General features: G+C 45.9%; 1 protein-coding gene across 1 annotated transcript; it reads left to right on the top strand.

Annotated features, from left to right (window-relative positions):
- The first annotated feature begins 561 nt into the window (after positions 1–561).
- Positions 562–10,419, top strand: ccnb3 (cyclin B3). The gene is made up of 12 exons (XM_069159300.1): positions 562–657; positions 833–1,002; positions 1,174–1,257; positions 5,559–5,668; positions 5,763–5,970; positions 6,060–6,158; positions 6,320–6,412; positions 6,615–6,752; positions 7,799–7,954; positions 8,193–8,342; positions 9,575–9,705; positions 9,815–10,419. Exons 2-12 carry the CDS (start codon positions 892–894, stop codon positions 9,885–9,887), a joined length of 1,353 nt encoding a protein of 450 aa, XP_069015401.1. The 5' UTR covers positions 562–657; positions 833–891; the 3' UTR covers positions 9,888–10,419.
- The last annotated feature ends 9,765 nt before the right edge of the window (positions 10,420–20,184 follow it).

Here is a 20,184-nt window from a genome sequence, read left to right as displayed (position 1 = left end):
GTATATTTTCCTTAAGTCTGCACTGAAATAATTCCCACCAGTTCAGAGTCGGAAGGAAAACAACATTAAAATCCCCAACGTTTAAACGTCCACTGGCAACACAGCAAGGAAGTTTGAAAATCTCAAATGCTCCGTCCAGGGTTCGTTGGATTTTGGTCAACAGAATGAGGTGGGCCGGGGTTAGTTTTACACTTAAAACGTTATAATGGGGTTTTCTTCACTGGAAAAAAAAAAAAAAAAAAAAAAAAAAAAAAAGCACTCAAACTATTGAATAATCTTCCAAAATTACAAGTTAACCTATACATATTTTTTTTTATTTTTTTTTTATAATATACAGTATATGTATATATATATATTTTTCCACGCTTTAATCAACATTCGTTTAAACGTTGACGCAGCCGGGCAGACCCGGAACAATAAAACCAACGCTCCCTATCAACGGCATCCTCAGCGACTTTCCTATTGGTCCGCTTGGGCTCAAATTGTAGCCAATGAAAGCGAAGCGCAGGAAATTCGTATCCGCAGCTGAACCACTTTTGTTGAGCTCTCGTCTATGAAACAACGCAGCGACCCTGGAGTATTTACAACAGCTACGAGCGGGCTCTTTCCTCCTAAAACTAAGCGACTGGGACGAAACACGAAAGAATATACTGTCAGGTAAAAGAAAACATCAAATTTAAGCTTGAATGCTCGGTTTTTACTGTGTCAAAAAAAACAACAACTGCCAAACATCAAAGTGCGGTGTTGTGGTTTTAAACCAACGCGCTCTTTCTCTTTATTTATTTATTTATTTTTATTTTTTTTTGTGTGTGCATTTCTTTGATAATAACAGAATACGGCGCAGCAAGTGCAGCGCTGGTTTTTCGGAAAGATAACGTTAAGGAGTCAGCGATGCCTTTACTGCGGGGAAAGAAGCCCACAGCAGCCGCTGGGAGCAAGATACCCAAGCCGGGTGGCCAGCGTGCGACCACGGCTGGAAAAGCAGCAGCTGAGCGGTGCACGGTAAGGATCGACTTCACGATGCAACGTACAAAAAAAATAATATATATATATATATATATATATATATATATATATATATATATATATAAATCCCAGCCCCGTACGTGCGCAACACATGCACGTTGATTTGTGTCTAATGTGGCGTGTTTTCGCTGTTTGTTTGCGATGCAGGAGGAAGGCCCGCAGGTGAAGAGGTCCTCGTCGCCTACCCAAGGAGCTCCCAAGAAGAGGACCGCTTTCATAGACATCACCAATGTAAGTCCTCTTTCACGGGTTGGTTATTCGGGAGGTCAGGGTCGAAGCTGAATTTGGACCCCTCTTAATGTAAACGTCACTTTTGTCTACGTTAGAAAAAAAAAAAAGAGACAAATAAAAAGTCTCCTCCTGTTTTTAAAGCGCACACAAAAGCTCCGTGTTTATTGCGGAATATTCAACTGACTTCCGTCGACTTAAGACTGATGTTTTTGAGTTTGACTGACACGCCAGCAGCTGAAGTTGCAGGTGGAGGTGAAGCGGTTCCAGTCATCTTTGTCTGTTTCTTTATTATCTAATAATTGGTTAGTAATACCCCTTATGAAGGAGGAGGAGGAGGAGGAGGAGGAGGAGAAGAGCGGTATTTAGCTCTGCCTCTAAATCCTAATATTCAAATATTAGAAAAGAAGCATCTCGATCATCCATTTGTTTGATGATTTATATACGGATGACTTGGGATGGATGGAGTCGGAAGAGTCTGCGAAATGGCTGCTGTCAGCTCAAATAATTGCAACAAGCCCAAACCTACGTGGATTTTAAAGCCAAGACATGCGCGATAATATTGACGCTTCAGTTTGGTGTTGCTTGATAAAGGCTTTGACATAGAATATCTACATCATCCGGAAAGAAACCTCGTCACATCTCTTGCGTTGTGTGTGTGTGTGTGTGTGTGTGTGAAACGGGGTGCAGCAATATGTCTGCAGTGGTGAAGCACCGTTCAGGCTTGTTTAAGTAGGATAAATATTACTGTTTTGTTTGGAAGGAAAATCTAAATGCGGCATGTTTTATTTAACCTAAGAAAAATAAAAAAAGATGTTGTATGTTATAAAACCGTTCTCGGACAGATTCGTCGGCTTGTTGCATCTTTTTTTTGTCTTTTGTTATTGTTGATCCGAAAAATTGGCTACCATTTCCCCTTTTTTTTTTTTTTTTTTTTTTCCTAACATCGCATTAATATTCATGTCCCGATGTGGAGTCTTGCGTATCGTGAGAAAGTTGTAACCTCTGCTGTATTTTATTCGCACTAAAAGCAGAGCGACGCACCGGAAACGGACCCGGACTTCTTTTTTCTACTGACGGTGTGAAAAGGATGTTCTGGTCAACATTTTGTTTATAATGTTAATAACCTGGTGCGCCTCTTGTATGTTATAACACCGCAAATATACCGTCGCAATGAACTGAAGTGGCGGTCCAAAGGAAAATGTCAAATTGTGGAAGAACCCCGTCCCCCCCCCCCCGTCCCCCCCCCCCAAGTAGTTTCTGTGTTTGTTTGTTTTTTAATTGTTTGTTTTCTCTCTCCTGTCACACTTTTAATCACTGTGGGGGAAAAATGGACACTACACACGCTATACATATTTAACTCTTTACATTTTACAACCTCTCTCCTGCGCCTCCAACCTGCAGTCCGGTCAGAAATCACGCGACGGCCGGTCTCAGCCGAGACTTTCACGGTTTCTCAGTTTTGCCGAGGGGCGCAAGAATTTTTCTATTTTATTTTTTTTATTATTTTAAACGGAATCTGGATTGTGCAACTGATCATATTTTGGGGAGCTGTCAAATGACACATTTAGAATAAATCTCCCCGTTCCTTACAGAATCGTGTGGTGCTCGAATACTGCTGGAAATGTAAAGATCGGATGATAATTGCCTTTCTAGCTGTGACAGGTGGTGTAATTTTTAGGAATTTTTTTTTTTTTTCTAAAGAAAACGTGCCTTTTAAAAACCCTTCATTTAATTTAAGCTTGCGTAACAACACCGCACCATGCCGTCTTCACTAAATGTTTTCAGCTGCTTTGTCTTGTCCGGGCGTCTTGAGATTCTTTTCATTTAATTTGTCGACCTTTTTCTTTTTAACAGATTCATCATGTGACGAAGAAATGATCGTAAAAGTATGAAGAAGGAAAAAAAAAAAAAAAATCATTATCGGTCCCGCAAAATTGGAAAATGATTACGTCAACAGTCCAATCTTTCAGCAACGCTCTCCCTAAAAGGTCCTGGACACCTGACGTGTTTAGACGTGTGTGACATGTGGTGCTGTGAATGTGGAACTGGGCTCATGGCGGAGCTCCACCGTGGTGTGAACGTGGAACTGGGGCTCATGGCGGAGCTCCACTGTGGTGTGAACGTGGAACTGGGGCTCATGGCGGAGCTCCACCGTGGTGTGAACGTGGAACTGGGGCTCATGGCGGAGCTCCACCGTGGTGTGAACGTGGAACTGGGCTCATGGCGGAGCTCCACCGTGGTGTGAACGTGGAACTGGGCTCATGGCGGAGCTCCACCGTGGTGTGAATGTGGAACTGGGGCTCATGGCGGAGCTCCACCGTGGTGTGAATGTGGAACTGGGCTCATGGCGGAGCTCCACCGTGGTGTGAATGTGGAACTGGGCTCATGGCGGAGCTCCACCGTGGTGTGAATGTGGAACTGGGCTCATGGCTGAGCTCCACCGTGGTGTGAATGTGGAACTGGGCTCATGGCGGAGCTCCACCGTGGTGTGAATGGAGAACCGGGCTCATGGCGGAGCTCCGCCGTGGTGTGAACGTGGAACCGGGCTCATGGCGGAGCTCCACCGTGGTGTGAACGTGGAACCGGGCTCATGGCGGAGCGCCACCGTGGTGTGAACGTGGAACCGGGCTCATGGCGGAGCTCCACCGTGGTGTGAACGTGGAACCGGGCTCATGGCGGAGCTCCACCGTGGTGTGAACGTGGAGCCGGGCTCATGGCGGAGCTCCACCGTGGTGTGAACGTGGAACCGGGCTCATGGCGGAGCTCCACCGTGGTGTGAATGTGGAACCGGGCTCATGGCGGAGCTCCACCGTGGTGTGAATGTGGAACCGGGCTCATGGCGGAGCTCCACCGTGGTGTGAATGTGGAACCGGGCTCATGGCGGAGCTCCACCGTGCTGTGAATGTGGAACCGGGCTCATGGCGGAGCTCCACCGTGGTGTGAATGTGGAACCGGGCTCATGGCGGAGCTCCACCGTGCTGTGAATGTGGAACCGGGCTCATGGCGGAGCTCCACCGTGGTGTGAATGTGGAACCGGGCTCATGGCGGAGCTCCACCGTGCTGTGAATGTGGAACCGGGCTCATGGCGGAGCTCCACCGTGGTGTGAATGTGGAACCGGGCTCATGGCGGAGCTCCACCGTGCTGTGAATGTGGAACCGGGCTCATGGCGGAGCTCCACCGTGCTGTGAATGTGGAACCGGGCTCATGGCGGAGCTCCACCGTGGTGTGAATGTGGAACCGGGCTCATGGCGGAGCTCCACCGTGCTGTGAATGTGGAACCGGGCTCATGGCGGAGCTCCACCGTGCTGTGAATGTGGAACCGGGCTCATGGCGGAGCTCCACCGTGCTGTGAATGTGGAACCGGGCTCATGGCGGAGCTCCACCGTGCTGTGAATGTGGAACCGGGCTCATGGCGGAGCTCCACCGTGCTGTGAATGTGGAACTGGGCTCATGGCGGAGCTCCACCGTGCTGTGAATGTGGAACCGGGCTCATGGCGGAGCTCCACCGTGGTGTGAATGTGGAACCGGGCTCATGGCGGAGCTCCACCGTGCTGTGAATGTGGAACCGGGCTCATGGCGGAGCTCCACCGTGGTGTGAATGTGGAACCGGGCTCATGGCGGAGCTCCACCGTGCTGTGAATGTGGAACCGGGCTCATGGCGGAGCTCCACCGTGCTGTGAATGTGGAACCGGGCTCATGGCGGAGCTCCACCGTGCTGTGAATGTGGAACCGGGCTCATGGCGGAGCTCCACCGTGCTGTGAATGTGGAACCGGGCTCATGGCGGAGCTCCACCGTGCTGTGAATGTGGAACCGGGCTCATGGCGGAGCTCCACCGTGCTGTGAATGTGGAACCGGGCTCATGGCGGAGCTCCACCGTGCTGTGAATGTGGAACCGGGCTCATGGCGGAGCTCCACCGTGCTGTGAATGTGTGCACTCTGCTTCCTCACCGGGGTGTGAAACGCTCATTACGTTTGTTTGTTCACCTCGTAACAGCCGAAGCTCTTGTTGTGAAGCCAACTGTGATATTTCACCGGTTGGACTTTTGTCCCTTTTGACTGTTTTTGTAAAGGAAAGTGGATTCTCTCTCTCTCTCTCTCTCTCTCTCTCTCTCTCTCTCTCTCTCTCTCTCTCTCTCTCTCTCTCTTTCTCTCTCTCCTCCCCCCCCCCCACCCCCAAATATTATCACACAGGATGAAATAGAAATGTTTAAAGTCTTAATTTACAATTGAGTAATGAGTGAGTCTGTGTTTACGACACCGATTACAAAATCCTGATCTCCACTTCACTTTTGTTCCCAGGCTCATAAAGTCCAGATCAGCCTTCCGGGAAGGAAGAAGGGACCGGGGAAGAAGAGCGTGAAGACGAGCTCCACCTCGGTGTCGGCAAAGAATCAGGCCAACCTGCAAAAGTAAATGATCAGCTATTTATCTCCGGATTTAATTTCTTTTTGGCGTGGTTCTCTTGCCAGTATGAGACCTCTTTTAACTTCCTTCCGCCTGCAGGTCGTCTTCCTCTGTGAGCTCTGAGGGAACAACAGCCGACAGAGAAAAGGAGGAGGAGGAGGAGGAGCAGAAGGAGGAGGAGGAGGAGGAGGAGCAGAAGGAGGAGGAGAAGGACAGGCGGACATATGCGGCAGCTCCAGTTGAAGAGCTGGTTGAAGCTGCGCCCCCTGCTGCTCGTGAAGTGCCGGCACACCTGCGGAAACAACAGGTAAGGGGGAAATGATACACTTCCAAAGAAGATGTACGTTTCGGGGGAACATTTTGCCTCAATTCCTCCCATTTCCTTCATCCTCCTAGATCCCAGAGGAGTTTGACATCGACTCCGAGAACTCGGAGGACAGTTCCATGTGTCCGGAGTACGCAAAGATCAACTTCGACTACCTTAAAGAGAGAGAGGTGAGCCGAACGCAAATACTGTCATCACAGCGAAGCGTGTTTCTCTGGGTTTGAGGGCCTTTTATGCCGTTTTTGAAAAGGCTACTTTAGGGACCAATTCTGGATTTAAAAGTTCATCTTTGCGTTTCCGTCTCATCGCTCTTGTGTTTTATTGTGTGCAGGAGAAGTTTGTCCTCTGTAACTACATGCCCAAGCAGCCCAGCCTCAACCCAGAGATGAGGGCGATCCTGATCGACTGGCTGGTCGAAGTGCAGGTGAGAGATATTTCTTCTTTTTTTTTTTGGAGGGTGGGGGGGGGGGGTTAAATAAAAGATGTCAAAAAGGTCATTCTTTTGTAAATTTGAGGGACCCCAGAAACTAAATTACAACAAAACAAAGCTGTGCGTTGCCGCCGTCCGCCTCGAGACGAGCTCCCTCTTTGCGCTTCCGTTCACACCACCGTCTCCGCTTGTGCAGGAGAACTTTGAGCTGTACCACGAGACCCTCTACCTGGCCGTGAAGATGACGGACCACTTCCTGTCGAAGACCCCCGTCCACAGGGAGCTGCTGCAGCTGGTCGGCTCCACCGCCATGCTCATCGCCTCCAAGTTCGAGGTGAGGAGACGCCGAAAACGCTTGTAAAAAAAAAAAAAAAAAAATAGCTGTAGAGTCTTCTTTTAATTCACCCACGACCATGGTGTGAGGTAGTTTGGCACATCCGGGTCGAGCTTCGGCTCCAGCTTCGTTCACCGGGCATGGCCGGTGGCTTTTATTTTGAAGGGGGAGCAGATTAATCCATTAAAGGGCTCACAAGCCCATCGAGAAACGGAAATAAAAATGAGACCGTGAGCATTTTTGTTCAAAAAGATTCTCAGTCGTCCAGGTTTCTGGTAAATCGAAGTGTTATCCGAAGGCAGCTGGACTTGTTTGAGGTCCTTAAAGACGTTTCGCTTGTCATCTGAAAGTGTTTTTCAACTCCAAATGGTTGGCAGTCCCGAACCTTTCACCTCCTGCGAGGCCGTAAACGGAGACCACCTCCTTTGTAGCGGAGCGACGGTCCAGTTTGTTCTTTTACTCCGTGACTTGGCACCACGTCTTTCCGCTGCGATCGTACTGAACATTTTCTCACGAATATGCTGAGTCATTCACCCTCCACAACAGGAGGGGGCGCTGCGAGTCAGTTAAAAAAACAAAACAACTTGTCAAAATAAAGCGCAATAAAAGCCCAAAGTTAAGTTATCAATGGACAAACCCGAAGCACATTTTCAAATCCCGTGTCAAACATCCTGCTGGTGCTTCAATAAAGGATTTCTTAGTTTTTACAATAAATACAGTTTATCGGTGTCCTTGATCACGATCTTGTTTGTTAGCGAATCACTGATCATTGTTAAAGCAGGTTTTGTTTCTTCACTTTTAGCTCCATAGACTCGTCTTTCCGTGCTGATGCCTGCATTGTTTTAGTTTGAGATGAACAAGAGATTGTTTTTCTTGCAAAAAAAAACAACAAAAAAAAAACCTCCTCCCTGAAAAGATCAGAAAGCGGACGTCGTCCTTGTAAACACGCCGCGGGACTCTAAAATGCCTTCGAGGCGGGAGGTCAGGGAAAAAAAAACCGCTCTTCGCCCGTCACACTTGCGCGCGTCTCTTGCCGATTCCTGCAGGAGCGCTGCCCGCCGTGCCTCGACGACTTCCTGTACATCTGTGACGACGCGTACCAGAAGGAGGAGCTCATCTCCATGGAGGCCAACATCCTGCAGACGCTGTCGTTCGACATCAACATCCCCATCCCGTATCGCTTCCTCAGACGCTATGCCAAGGTGTGTGTGCGTGTGCGTGCGTGTGTGTGTGTGTGTGTGTGTGTGTGTGTGTGTGTGCGTGTCTCTCTCTCTCCTCAGGCCAAAATATCTTCTCACCCCCCCCCCACCCCCCGCCCCTTTTCTTTGTATCTGTTTATATGACTCCATCCCGGCATCAAGTTCCACGAGGTCAAAGGTTAACATTACAACACTTCCTGTGTCCTCGCGCTGAGCGTTTCTCTCCGTCGGCTCTCTGCAGTGTGCGAGCGCCGGCATGGACACGCTGACTCTGGCTCGCTTCTTCTGCGAGATGAGCCTGATGGAGATGGACCTGGTGACGGACCGGGGCTCGCTGCTGGCCTCCGCCTGCCTGCTGACGGCGCTGGTCACCAAAGACCTGGGAGGATGGGTGAGTCACCGCAACGCGACAAAAAAAACAAAACAAAACACACCCGAGTTTCTCTTACGTCAGTTTATGGGGTTTAATACTTATTTAAAACTGTAGCTCTCTGAAAGTGTTTTTTTTTTTCCACATTTGTTTCTCAGGGGAAAATATTTGATTATTAATTTTGATGAGATGCAAATTCAGCAAAATAAGCGCTGCTACATGCCGACATATAAAACCGTAACAGTTTGTCTTCCAATATTCAGAAAAACTAAACAACAACAACAACAAAAAAGAGATCTGAGAGTTCCGTAGTTCGACTGTCTGGAAGATCTTTGATGCGTTTCCTCCTTTGGAGACACTCGGAGTCCTCGAGGACAAACTCGCTTTCATTTTTAAGATGTCAAAAGTCTGTTTCAAAGCCCTTTTTCGAGGGTGCAGAGGGGGATACTATCAGTTTCCTTTTCGCCGCCGTGTGTGTGTGTGTGTGTGTGTGTGTGTGTGGCACCCTCGGCTCAGTCTAACAGGCAGCGGAGGAGGAAAAAGTCCCAACACGCAGGCGAGCATCTCCGTTGGTTGCATTTTTTTTTTCTTTTCTTTTTTTTTTTTTCCTCCAAGGTCTTTTGCACGGTATAATAACCATCAATTTTAATACGACAGTACACCGCTGCAACCCCAGTGAACGGGAAACTTTATTTATAAGGCGCTTTTCAAAACACAAGTTATTCACGGAGTGAACATCACATTAAAAGATCAAATACACGAGGGACTTAATTTAAAATGATGAACAGGAGATTAAAAACGGGCAGCTCAAATTTGATATTAAATACAATTTGGTATTTTAATTGTCATTTTCATGATTTAAAGGTTGTGGTCAAAAGATGTGCAAAAACTTCAGTGTGACAAAAAGAAAAAAAAAAGACATTTATGTACGTTTGGCTCTGAGCACATATTAGTTTCAAAGTTTTATAAAGTGTCGTGACAATCATGAAACAATATGTTTACTGCCAGCATTTAATGGTGAGATGCATGTAAAAAAAAAATAAAAGACAAAATCTAATATATAAAAGACTAATAATAATAATAAGTCCTATTACAGCTGGATAGCTACGCCTGGTTTGAAAAACCAAGGTAGACTCGGCTTAATAATGACCGAGATTATAAACTCGACATCCTCCTGAAAACGGCTGAATTTTCCATGCGCACCAGTAAAAGATGTCCCCCCCCCCCCGCCTCCCCTTCTCTCGTCCCCGCAGTCTCCCATCCTGCAGTTCCACTCCGGCTACCAGACGTCCGATTTGGCGCCCGTCGTCAGAAAGCTCCACGCGATGCTTTCGTCTCCTCCCGACGACAGACTGAGAGCCATCAGGAACAAATACTCGCACAAGCAAGTCTCTCACCAAAAGCTCATTTCGAAATCTGGAGATTAAATTTATAATTCTGGCTAATTAATCCAATCTTTAATATGTTTTTTTTTTTTTTTTTTTTTTTTTAAGGGTGTTTTTTGAAGTTGCATCTCTGCCGTTGGTCGACGTTGACGTTTTGGAGAAAACCTTGGCGTCCCAGTGAGGTCTGAAAACAGTCAACGTAAAGTCTGAACTAAAATTCCCCTCAGAAAAAAATATATAAAAACAACCTGTACATAATTTGTCAATATGTTTAATATTTATACGCGTAGTCTGTCTCTTTACATACTGTTGAAAATAAAACGATTTTAACGTGGGCATTGTTTTTTTTTTAGGGTTATACTCCTTTTTGACTTTTATTTTATAGCATTTTATAATTTGTTAGTAATTTGTAAGCCCCGCCCCCTTTTTGTGAGCAATTAGTGCAGTATTTAAAAAATAAAAAAAAAAAAAAGTACATTTTTAAACTGAAAGGACGTAGATGTTAAGTCAGCGGATTCTTCACTGGGCCGTCGGAGGTCCTCTGCATCGTTGGAGTTCGCAGGTTTGCATGCGTGTATTTCCGTACGTTGTACAGTGTTTATCATGTCAATATCTCTATGCTAATTATTTGTATAAAAGACATAGCACATGACCGTGTATTTTTTAAAATTGATTTCATGTGTACTCTTAAAATAAAGGCGAGTTTCTTTTATGTTAAACCGGTGTTTGTAAAAGTTCTTCATTTTCATTTTGAAACGTGCTTTTGTTGAATGCATCGTTCATAAACCTGATTTGTGCAGGATGCAGTTGTGACTTGCCGCCAGTAGAGGGCAGTAGTGCACCGCGTGTCCTGCAGGTGTCAAACGTCCCCGAGATATTCGTGGAATGAAAGGGAAGCGGTTCCGTTTTTCTCCATGAAATTCATCACTGATGTCCCGTTGGCTCGAAACCTTTTTATTTTATTTTTATTTTCTTTTAGAGTTTAGAAATGCAGAGCAGAAGTTTCAAGCTCTCCTGTTTGTCCTACACAGGCTGCGTTCAGGTGCACTAATGAGTGTGGGTCACCAAGTGCTTTGGCTCATAACAGTTTCTCAGACTGTGAATCAGATGTTTTTGATATCATCCTCACGGTCTGTGCCCGTTACTGTCCATTTGTAATTGATTTTTAGTGGTCATGTTTCACCCCCCTAGAATGTAGCTTCATTAAAAAAAAAAAAAAAAAATCTGTTTTCCTGCCCGTGGCTCGTAGCCAGACTTTGACTGCAGGAAGTACCGCCTGCAGTCTCGAGACTTTTCCCTCCTCGAAAGTGTATCGGTCGCCACCGGCCTCCGGAGATTTGTTCGGATCGATAAGGTGAGCGCTCTGATTCTAAAAATAAATTTAAAAAACATCCCCCAGCCTTTGCTGCCTCGTTCTCTGGAGACCCGCTGGGGGTGTGACTAAGCGACAGCTGGCAGCAGGAGTGTGTGTGTGTGTGTGTGTGTGTGTGGTGGTGGTGGTGAGGGGGGTTAAAGGTGTGGAAATTGATTTTGGAGTTGTCGGATGGAGCCGGGACCGACTGGGTCTGAGCTCGGGAGTGTCGCTTCAGACCGAGGGGGACCCGACATTTGAAAAGTTTCTCCTTTACCTCAAGAGTGGGCACGCTGAATACCATTTTAGTTTAATTTTATTTAAAGAAAACCCAAAAAAACCACATGTTGGAGCTTAAACTGCAGCCTCCAGGTTATCAAATCAATAACACGCCTTCTGTTACTTCAGTTATTTCCTACGTATATCTCTGAATGAGTCGCGGTGATGATCTTAGACCTTTAGATTTTTAAAAAAAAAAATTTTTATTTATGCGTGAACGGTCACACAATTTAATTAAAGGACTGAAAGGTCCATTTCACAAGGTTGACCCCAAAATGTGCAAGCTTGCTGTATTTCCAACCCCGTTCTCATTCCCAGGGCACCAAATGCGGCCTTTTTAATCGAGGCCGTTTTGCGTTTGGAGGGGGTGGGGGGGGTGTGGTCGTTGTTTAGGTTGAATGTGACTCAGCCGGTTTGGTTCAGACATTAAACTAACCGGTTTGGGGGGTGGGGGGGGTGGTCGTTGTTTAGGTTGAATGTGACTCAGCCGGTTTGGTTCAGACACTAAACTAACCGGTTTTCTTTTTGGAAAGGTGAAGGGTGACGGAGGTACAGTCGCTCACGTCGCCTGATGCCCGCCCCCGTCCTGAGCTTACGACGCTTACGTCGTTTTCTTCAATCACCGTTTTCATTCGTTGCCCAAAGTATCTGCCGCTTGTGTGCAGAGTGTGACTCACCCCACCTCTCCCCTCCCTCCCCTTTTTCTATTTCCCTTTCTTGGCCCGAACTGCCGGTTTGCAAAACAAAAGCGAGACACTGCCGATTGTCTCTGTGTGTGCTTGTTTGGGTGTGTGTGTGTCACAGTGTGCTTCCTGTTGCTCACTGATACACTGTGCCTGCTTTTTGCCATGCTGGTGTGTGTGTGTGTGTGTGTGTGTGTGTGTGGGGGGGGGTAATTGTCTCGGCCTCACCGCATTGCCATCACCATTCCCCAGCTGGACGGAGACGAAAGGGCAAACTCACCCAGTCCGAGAAGAGAGGGACAGAAAGCGGGAAGACGGAAATAGACGATCCAAAACAATAGAGCTTCTTGTATTTTGGCTGTTGTCTTGGCTCCCAGTGTGTGTGTGTGTGTGTGTGTGTGTGTGTGTGTGTGTTTGAGAACCGAAAACGAGCCGCATGAATATGGATGCGGCGGCCGGATGGCTGCGGAGCCAATGAAGACGTCATCAGAGACACCGCTTGCGTGAGTGAGACGAACGAAATAACAACAGTGAAAATGTCTCATTGTAACTCGGATCTGTTACAAACATCTATTTCTTCTTTAAAATTTTTTTTAACAGAGGTTAACGCTTAAATCGGTTTACCTCGTTGTTTTCTGTATTTCCAGGTGTTATCATACGCAGGAATCCATGAATTTTGCGACAGACCTGTTGGACCGGCGGATTTTTAAAGGACGAGCCAACTTCTACCGCTCGGTTTCCTTTCAGTGCCTCCACCCGAGTTGGACCCTTTACGTCCTTTCAGTGCCTCCGCCCGAGTTGGACCCTTTACGTCCTTTCAGTGCCTCCGCCCGAGTTGGACCCTTTACGTCCTTTCAGTGCCTCGCTGCGCACTTGAACTGACGCTTCATCTCCTTTATCGTGGTTTTTAACACTTCAGCTGCAGTTGAACTCCTTTTTCAACTTTTTCAGTTCCCCGCATTTCCACGGCAACTCATTTCACTGCTGACACTTCAACGCCCTTAATTACAATTAATAACTCTTATTAATAAATGCACTTGAGCTTCCACTGTAACAAAACCCTTCAATCGAAAACCGTCGACTCCGTAGAGTGTTTATGCACAAACCGACGCTTCAACTCCATTCGGTGCTCACACCGAGTCACTTTCTGACTCCCTTCAATAAGTACTTCTTCTTCCTCCACTGGAGCTCTTTCGATAGCTGACAGTCGACGTGACTCGTCAACACGTGGATGCATGACGCTTCAACTCCGTTCGATGCTTCCACAACAACTCATTTTACAATTCCTTTTTGTTTTTTTGTTTTTCTTCCAGTATAATTCCTCAATTCCTTTGATCGTCTGCAACGGAAGTAACCCTTCACCTCCTGAGCGTTTGTGCTCAAACGGACACTTCAGCTGCGTTCAGTGCTCCAACCAAAGCGCCCACACGATTCCGTTTCGCAAATACACTTCAGCTTCCTGCCGTTAACTCGTTCGACTGCGTTTCCGTCCCCGTTCCCTGATCGTTAAACGCGTGACCCGACACTTCAAATCCGCGACCGCTTCTGTAACTCGGTTAACAACTCCGGTTAGCGAATAAACCATTTCTTCCGCGTCAACTCCTTTCGTCGCGATCACTTGAAGTGACTCGTCACCCCGCCCCTTTTATTAACTTCGTTACGTTTGTCGTCGACACGCGTCGGGTCTTCTCCGGAGGGAGGTTCCGCCGAACTTGGCGCGGGTTCTCTTCATTCTCTTCTGAACTAAAATTGAACGTTTAACGCCGTCGTCCGTTACCGTCCTCTCCTCCGCGCCGAACCCGAGTACTTCCCCTCCTTTCGACTCTCGACCGCTTCTGGCGGGTCATTTCAGCCGCGCGGCTCGGACACTCGTCTGCGAGCCTTCTGTGAAGATTTCCACATCCGTCTCCCTGCCTGAAAAACAACCCTTTTTCTAATATTAGTCCCGGAGAAGAAAACGTGCGCTTGTCTTTGTTTCTAATCCATTAACCCCCCCCCCCCCCTCCTGGAAAGTTACAGCTCGTATATAAAAAATACAAATTAAAAAAAAAAATAAAAGATGATTATGATCTCCATGCGCTTCCCGTTCGGTTTGTCCCAGCCTTCGGTCACCGCTATTATAATCTACGTCTGTGCTTGCTGCTGACCGGGTGAAATTGCATTTTTTTTTTTTTTTTAAGATTCGACAAAAGTATTTCAGAGAGGTCTTCTCTTCCATTAGACCGAGACGCCGCAGCCTTTATCATCTGTCGGGACCAACGATGCATCAGGTCGCCGAAAAGAGCTCGGACCGAGCGGGGGAAGAGGGGTCGGGGGGAGGCGGGGAGGGGGGAAGGTGTGCGTTGTGCCTCTTCTTTCATTTCACTCCGGATCAATGAATGCAGTGCAGAGAATGGAACCGAGTTTGCTGTTCTGCAGGAACGGGGGACAAGGCGTCGACATTTTGGGACGGCCAGGGATGGAGAGGCGCGTGATTGTCACCCGACTGAACCGGAACCAGAACCAGATACCAGATACCAGATACCAGAACCAGAGTCAGATACCAGAACCAGAACCAGAGTCAGATACCAGCTGCAGACGGGAGGACACGACAGGAAAGGCTTTCACTGTGAGAAATTCCCAACACAAACTCGCCTCGGAGAGACTCTTCCTAAATGAAGAAAATCGATCCACTGAGCCGGGATTTCTTCTCGTCCGTCCTCTCTTCATCGCGCGATTGGGAATGAGTCGAGAAATTGATCTTTTACGTAATGTAGTGCCGGCGGGTCGTTTTTTTTAGTGCAGCACTGCGGGGCGGCTTCTGAAAGACGACGCTGGCGTCGAAAACAAACACACCCCTCTCAAATGCAGGGTGAAAATTATAACACAATAACATACAGATGCAGGGAGATCAAACACAGCTCATGTTTAATAAGGACCACAGTAATGACTGTTATAATTTACAATAAGTAAGAATAAGATAAGTGGACTTTAAAAATCAAGTATTGACTGTTTCGCCTCTTTATGGGCTTGTTAAGATATTTAAATTATTATATACTTTTTTTTTTCTTCTAAATTTACAGAATTTTTCCAGTAAAATTATCCCTGTAATTGTTAAATCCTTCAAAGATTCATCCGTTTTCTGCCGGAGTGAAAAGGATCTGGACGGTTGGATGCAGATTTTTTTTTAGTCGGCCAAAGTCTTAAATTTACCCATAATTCTGAGCAAATTAGAACAACTTAAGCTTAACGACTTTGTACAAGAAATACAATTTTGACATTTAATCAAAGTCTGACTATTAATTAGATCTAAGCCGTAGTTGAAGCCTACGCAAACGCTTGCGAATGTGCCAAAAAAAAAATTCAATTCAACTTTATTTATAAAGCGCCAAATCACAACATAGGTTATTTCATGGCACATGGTTTTTTTTTAAAGGCGCAGATTGTTTTTAAATGATTTTTATTTTGACGTAAAGTTCGCGTTTTTTCGTTGTTGTTTTTTTTTGGTTCTCGTTCGTCATTAATTCAGGGAACGCGTGTTCGTCGGAAACGAGGAGAAATTGCAAATAAGCTTCTGTTCAGCGCACCGAACTGGATCGCAATGTACACGTCTGTAAAAATGGACTTTCCACAAGGTGTTTGTATTGTTCTTTAAGATAAAAAGAGTTCAATAAAAAAAAAAACAAATGCTATGATTTCCCAGGATGCTTTTTTTTTTTGTTATCCCACGTCGTAACGATGTAAACTAACGGTCAGGGTCGCAGATGGGTTTGTATCCGAGTAATGGATACTGGAGCTCGGCGCCTCTCGGTTCATGATCATTTGGCCGTTTGCGTGATTGCAGCTGTGTCCCTCTCTCGTGGCGGAATTGAATTCTGGTGAGATACAGAAACGGATATCTTTTTTTTTTCAAGCTGGGCGACCTAAAAAAAAAAAAATCAAATCCACATAATGTAAAACATAAACTTTAGAGCGAATACTTAGTTTGAGACGAGAGTACGACCTTTGGAAATGAATGCAAGTCAATGCAATGTGTGCTCTGAGCTGATGAAACGTGTGTGTGTGTGTGTTTGTGTGTGTGTGTGTGTGTGTGTGTGTGTGTATTCAGGAATATAGATTAAAGAAACAGAGCATCCGATAATTAGAAGTCGTTATTTCCGCGCATTTTCAGGCAGCAGTGCCGCAGTCGCTTCCTTATCCCTAAATGTCTTTGAAGAGGGAGCCGAGCCTCCGTTCAGATCGCTCTGCTTCATTCTGACCTGAAGGAAACGAGATTGCGCCTACGAGAATGAAGATGAAAATGAGGTTTCTCCGGGTGGCTGGCGTCGGTGAAGAGCTCCGACCTCCGACCTCTGCCGCTCCTTCACATCAAGAGGGGACACTAGAGCCGGTCCAGGCTGTCTCCTAAAGGTGCCTGGAAGTCGGATGGAGACGCTCGAAGCGATAAGAATACCTTTTTTTTTTGTTTGTTTGTTTTTTTGAAGCACGGCAGCTCCCACCGTGGCTGGGAGGGCGATTCCCAAGAGAAGCGAGGCTGGAAACAGTCCCGAAACAGTGATTCGTACCCATGATTTCAATCTCAATACACAGAGGCCTTGTTTTTAAGTTAGAAAGTTTTTGTTTAAGTTGAAATGCGTTATGTTTTATTTATTGTTTAAGTACGAGCTGGGGAGGAGCGAGCGCTGGATCTGACTTGATCTGATCGGACACACACGCACACGAGGACACTAGGCTCCGCCCACCGCTGGTTGAATCCTGATTGCACCACAGGCCTGTCAATCAAACAGACACGTCCCCGAAAACACAGCTTTTTGAGGCCTAATTTCTTATCAAAGACGAGATTATTTTCAAACGGGCCGCCAGAAAAACTACTAGGAAGGAGCGACTTTAGCTAATTATACCATAATAACTTGTGGAAAATATGTATTGGCTTCGGATTTCGAGAATGAGTTTAGATGGGATGTCTGTGGAGCCAGATGCTTTCTCTAGTGGCCCTCGGTGGTATTGCAGCTTAAGGCACTTAAGCGTCGGCCTCATTTTACAGACCCGGAAGCTTCGTCTTACTTTTATATACAGTCTATACTTCCAACCCAAATTTAGAAAGTTCTGGCTTCATGCCTCCAGAGGTCAACTTGAAAAGTCACACGTGCTAATAAATACATTCAAATAGTGCCGAAAGTGTGCGGACACCTACTTTTGAGGGCTGCTTCCCTTTGTTGTCTCATAACCTTGCCCCTCTTCCTCCGCCGTTCGATCCAGCTCCCGCTGCGTTTTCCATCACGACCAGCCGGCAGATCTGCCTAACATTTGGACATAAATGGCAAAAACATCAAACAGTTGGATACGAAGCTTCCGGGCTGATGAGGCTGCAGGTTACCAAACCTTCAGGGCTCGCCGAGAATCGACCGAGGTTTTGTTTTGGCTGCTAAAATCGGTGGATTTACCTCCAGAAGTACCCCGACAAAACTATCGATTACAATTTTCTATCCAGACTTCAATGCCAGTGATCCATCCAAATTGTTTTATGTGTGCATTAAACCAAACACACACACTTTCTCCATTATGTCATTTTATGTGCCCTCCCACCAAAGATCCCCACTTCTCTTTTTCCTGCTAGCCCCACCCATTTCCTATCAGCCCCACCTGCAGTGACTCGCCAATCACCTCAGTCAGTGTCTCTAAACTCCCCTTCGGTTTTGTTAAAGTCAAAACTTCCTCATCTATTCCTCAAGTAATGATGTTTGTTGAAGTCCAAATGATTGGAATTAGTTTTCTGGAGTTCTACTTACCAAAATCTATTTGTCAGAATAGTTTCTATTTGGACTTCCATGGAATAATGAACATCTGTAAGTTGTTGGACTCGGGCTCCTGCTAGTACAAAGCCAATATGTGTCAGCCCCCAGTCCTGCGTGTTCTTTAATGAGGCAATAGGAGAATATGTCAGGCTTCAAGATATTTATTTAACAGCAGCAGAATAATCAGTTTACAGAGCTCTGGGTCCAGACTATGTTTCCCTGACCGCAACAGAGTATGTGTCAGTTCACGAAGTCTGACCTCCTGACTCTCCCTGACCCAGTCTTCTTATAGTACAGAAAACCAAAAAAATCATGTATGGTGATGTGTCCTTTGTTGATTGGTCGAGGTGGGGGTCTTGCCTTGTGGGGACGTGTTTGTTCAGATCAGTAACTTATTCCTGTTTTATGACTTGGAAGAGATAAGAAAAACAAAAGATCAAACTCGTGGTCATGCCATCAACCGTTACCGCCCGGTAACGGCCTGTGGCCTTGTTATTATGCGCGTCAGCATGCTGACCCCATGCTGACCCCAACAGGATCGCTGACCTCAGCAGAAACAGCCTGTTGCATAGCCTGAGGATTAATAGTTGATTAATACGAGATTGCATATGGAATACATATATTGTGTTGTTGTAAACATAGCCTAGCACAGAAACGCACAAAGTCAAAGTTTGTTTTCATCTCTCTTTAAAACCATGACAAACATAATAAACGGATAACACCGGGGTTTTTTTCCCGTCCACTTTATGTAGAATTGCAGGGTCAAATATTGCAGGCATTCAGCAACACACAGAGAAGTTATATCTTTATTTATTAGTGTATCAGAACTTCACTGAAAATATTTCTGCCGCAGCTCTTCATGCGCGACCATCTGGACCAAGAAGTGATTCTCTTTATTTTAGGCTGCAAGAAGCGGAATTGATGATAATGTTTGAGTGAATATTTGAGGAAATAACTGAAGGATTATCAAGTATCTAGTTCTTTTTAGATTTGAGAATTGAAAACGCAGGAAGCAAGCGATGAGAGAAGGACACGAATAAAGAGACGGGGAGTTTCGATGAATAGCTAAATTTCGGTGGGAAGAACAACCTTCGCACGGAGAGGAACAGGATGATTTGAGCAGTCTGGTCTTTTAAAAAAAAAAAAAAAAAAAAAAAAGAGCGGAAGAAGATTACAGGATGAAGACGAGGGCTGAATGAGAGGGAAGAAAAGGACTGAAATCCTTAATCCAGAATTGAATTTTCCACTTAAACTGATATTTAAACAGATACGTTCGCGCGTATCGGCCGTTTACCGCGAAATGAGGCGGAAATGTTGAGCCTTCGTAATGCGGGATGATGTGAGCGCCCTGTAAAGAGAGGAAGAGAGAAAAAAAAAAAAAATCTGCTCTTAGAGAAGGAATTTAATGGCGTTAGAGGTGAAAAGTCCTGCTGGAGCTAATGTTCACAGGTTCGGAAGAGGAGAATGACATACGGAAAGGTTTGACTTTAAAGTGTCGAAGGATTTTTCCTTTCTGAAGTTCCCCATCAGATTTGATGCGATCAATTTGAAAACGGTGTAAAATCCATATTTTGGATTTGACGACAGCTCAGTCGACTGGGTGCATTGTGAGAGGGGGAAGGAAGGAAATATAATCGTGTGGGAGGTTCAAAATATAGAGGGAAAGTGAAACGGAGCGGGCGGGGGGTGGCGGGGGTAGGGGGGTGGGGGGCACCTAAATTGAAGCTAAAAATATCAAAAGCTTTTGACCCATTTCAAGAGAAAGCGACTAAGCCGGCACAGAGACGAGGAGATCATCAGAGGATTTAATCTCGTTATACTTTAACTCTCCTCCAACTTTCTTCAAGGGCACAAAATTCTCCTCTTTTTCCAACTCCAGTCTCCTCTTCCTCATTTTCCTGATGAAGGAAATTCTCCATATCTCACCTACAATAAAGTAACTACCTACCTACCCTACCTATCCTACAAGAGGGGGAAAGCCTTAAACTATCACGTCATAGCTCAAAGTGCGTGGCTTGTCAGGATCGTTGTTTTTTGTTTTTTACTTCCTGCGGCTTCTCCTTGTTTTCTTTGAGCTAATTTGACACTTTCCCAGCATCGTTTTTTTTTTTTTTTTTTTGGTATTTGTAATTAGTTAAAACAAGCTTAAGACCTGCTGGCATCACCAGCATGTTCTTTCGAGCTAAATGCTAACGTAGACATTGGGTGCGTTCGAATAGTCAATTTTGCTCGGGGAGGTTCCTAACTGAGCGCCGTGACCCGGAAGTAAATACGTGGCAGCGCATATTAAGAGCTGTTGGAATTCTGCGAAGGCGCTTCGGTGCTTCCTTTCCTTATCTCCTTCAGCGTAGGATACACCGGATCCGTCCTTTGCAAAGGGTAGGAGTTAAA

The sequence above is a fragment of the Embiotoca jacksoni genome, unplaced genomic scaffold (assembly GCF_022577435.1).
Source record: "Embiotoca jacksoni isolate LCO1_2020_lvr unplaced genomic scaffold, fEmbJac1.0.p SCAF_24, whole genome shotgun sequence".
In the NCBI taxonomy this organism is placed as follows: Eukaryota; Metazoa; Chordata; class Actinopteri; family Embiotocidae; genus Embiotoca; species Embiotoca jacksoni.
The sequence above is the reverse complement of the archived record's forward strand: the minus strand, read 5'-3'. Positions and strand labels throughout refer to the sequence as shown.

Excerpts from the sequence above, each read along its gene's own strand:
- ccnb3 (XM_069159300.1), top strand. The coding sequence starts at position 892 with ATGCCTTTACTGCGGGGAAAGAAGCCCACAGCAGCCGCTGGGAGCAAG. Across the intron at positions 5,669-5,762 it reads AATCAGGCCAACCTGCAAAA|GTCGTCTTCCTCTGTGAGCT; the intron begins GTAAATGATCAG and ends TTCCGCCTGCAG. Across the intron at positions 6,753-7,798 it reads TCATCGCCTCCAAGTTCGAG|GAGCGCTGCCCGCCGTGCCT; the intron begins GTGAGGAGACGC and ends CGATTCCTGCAG.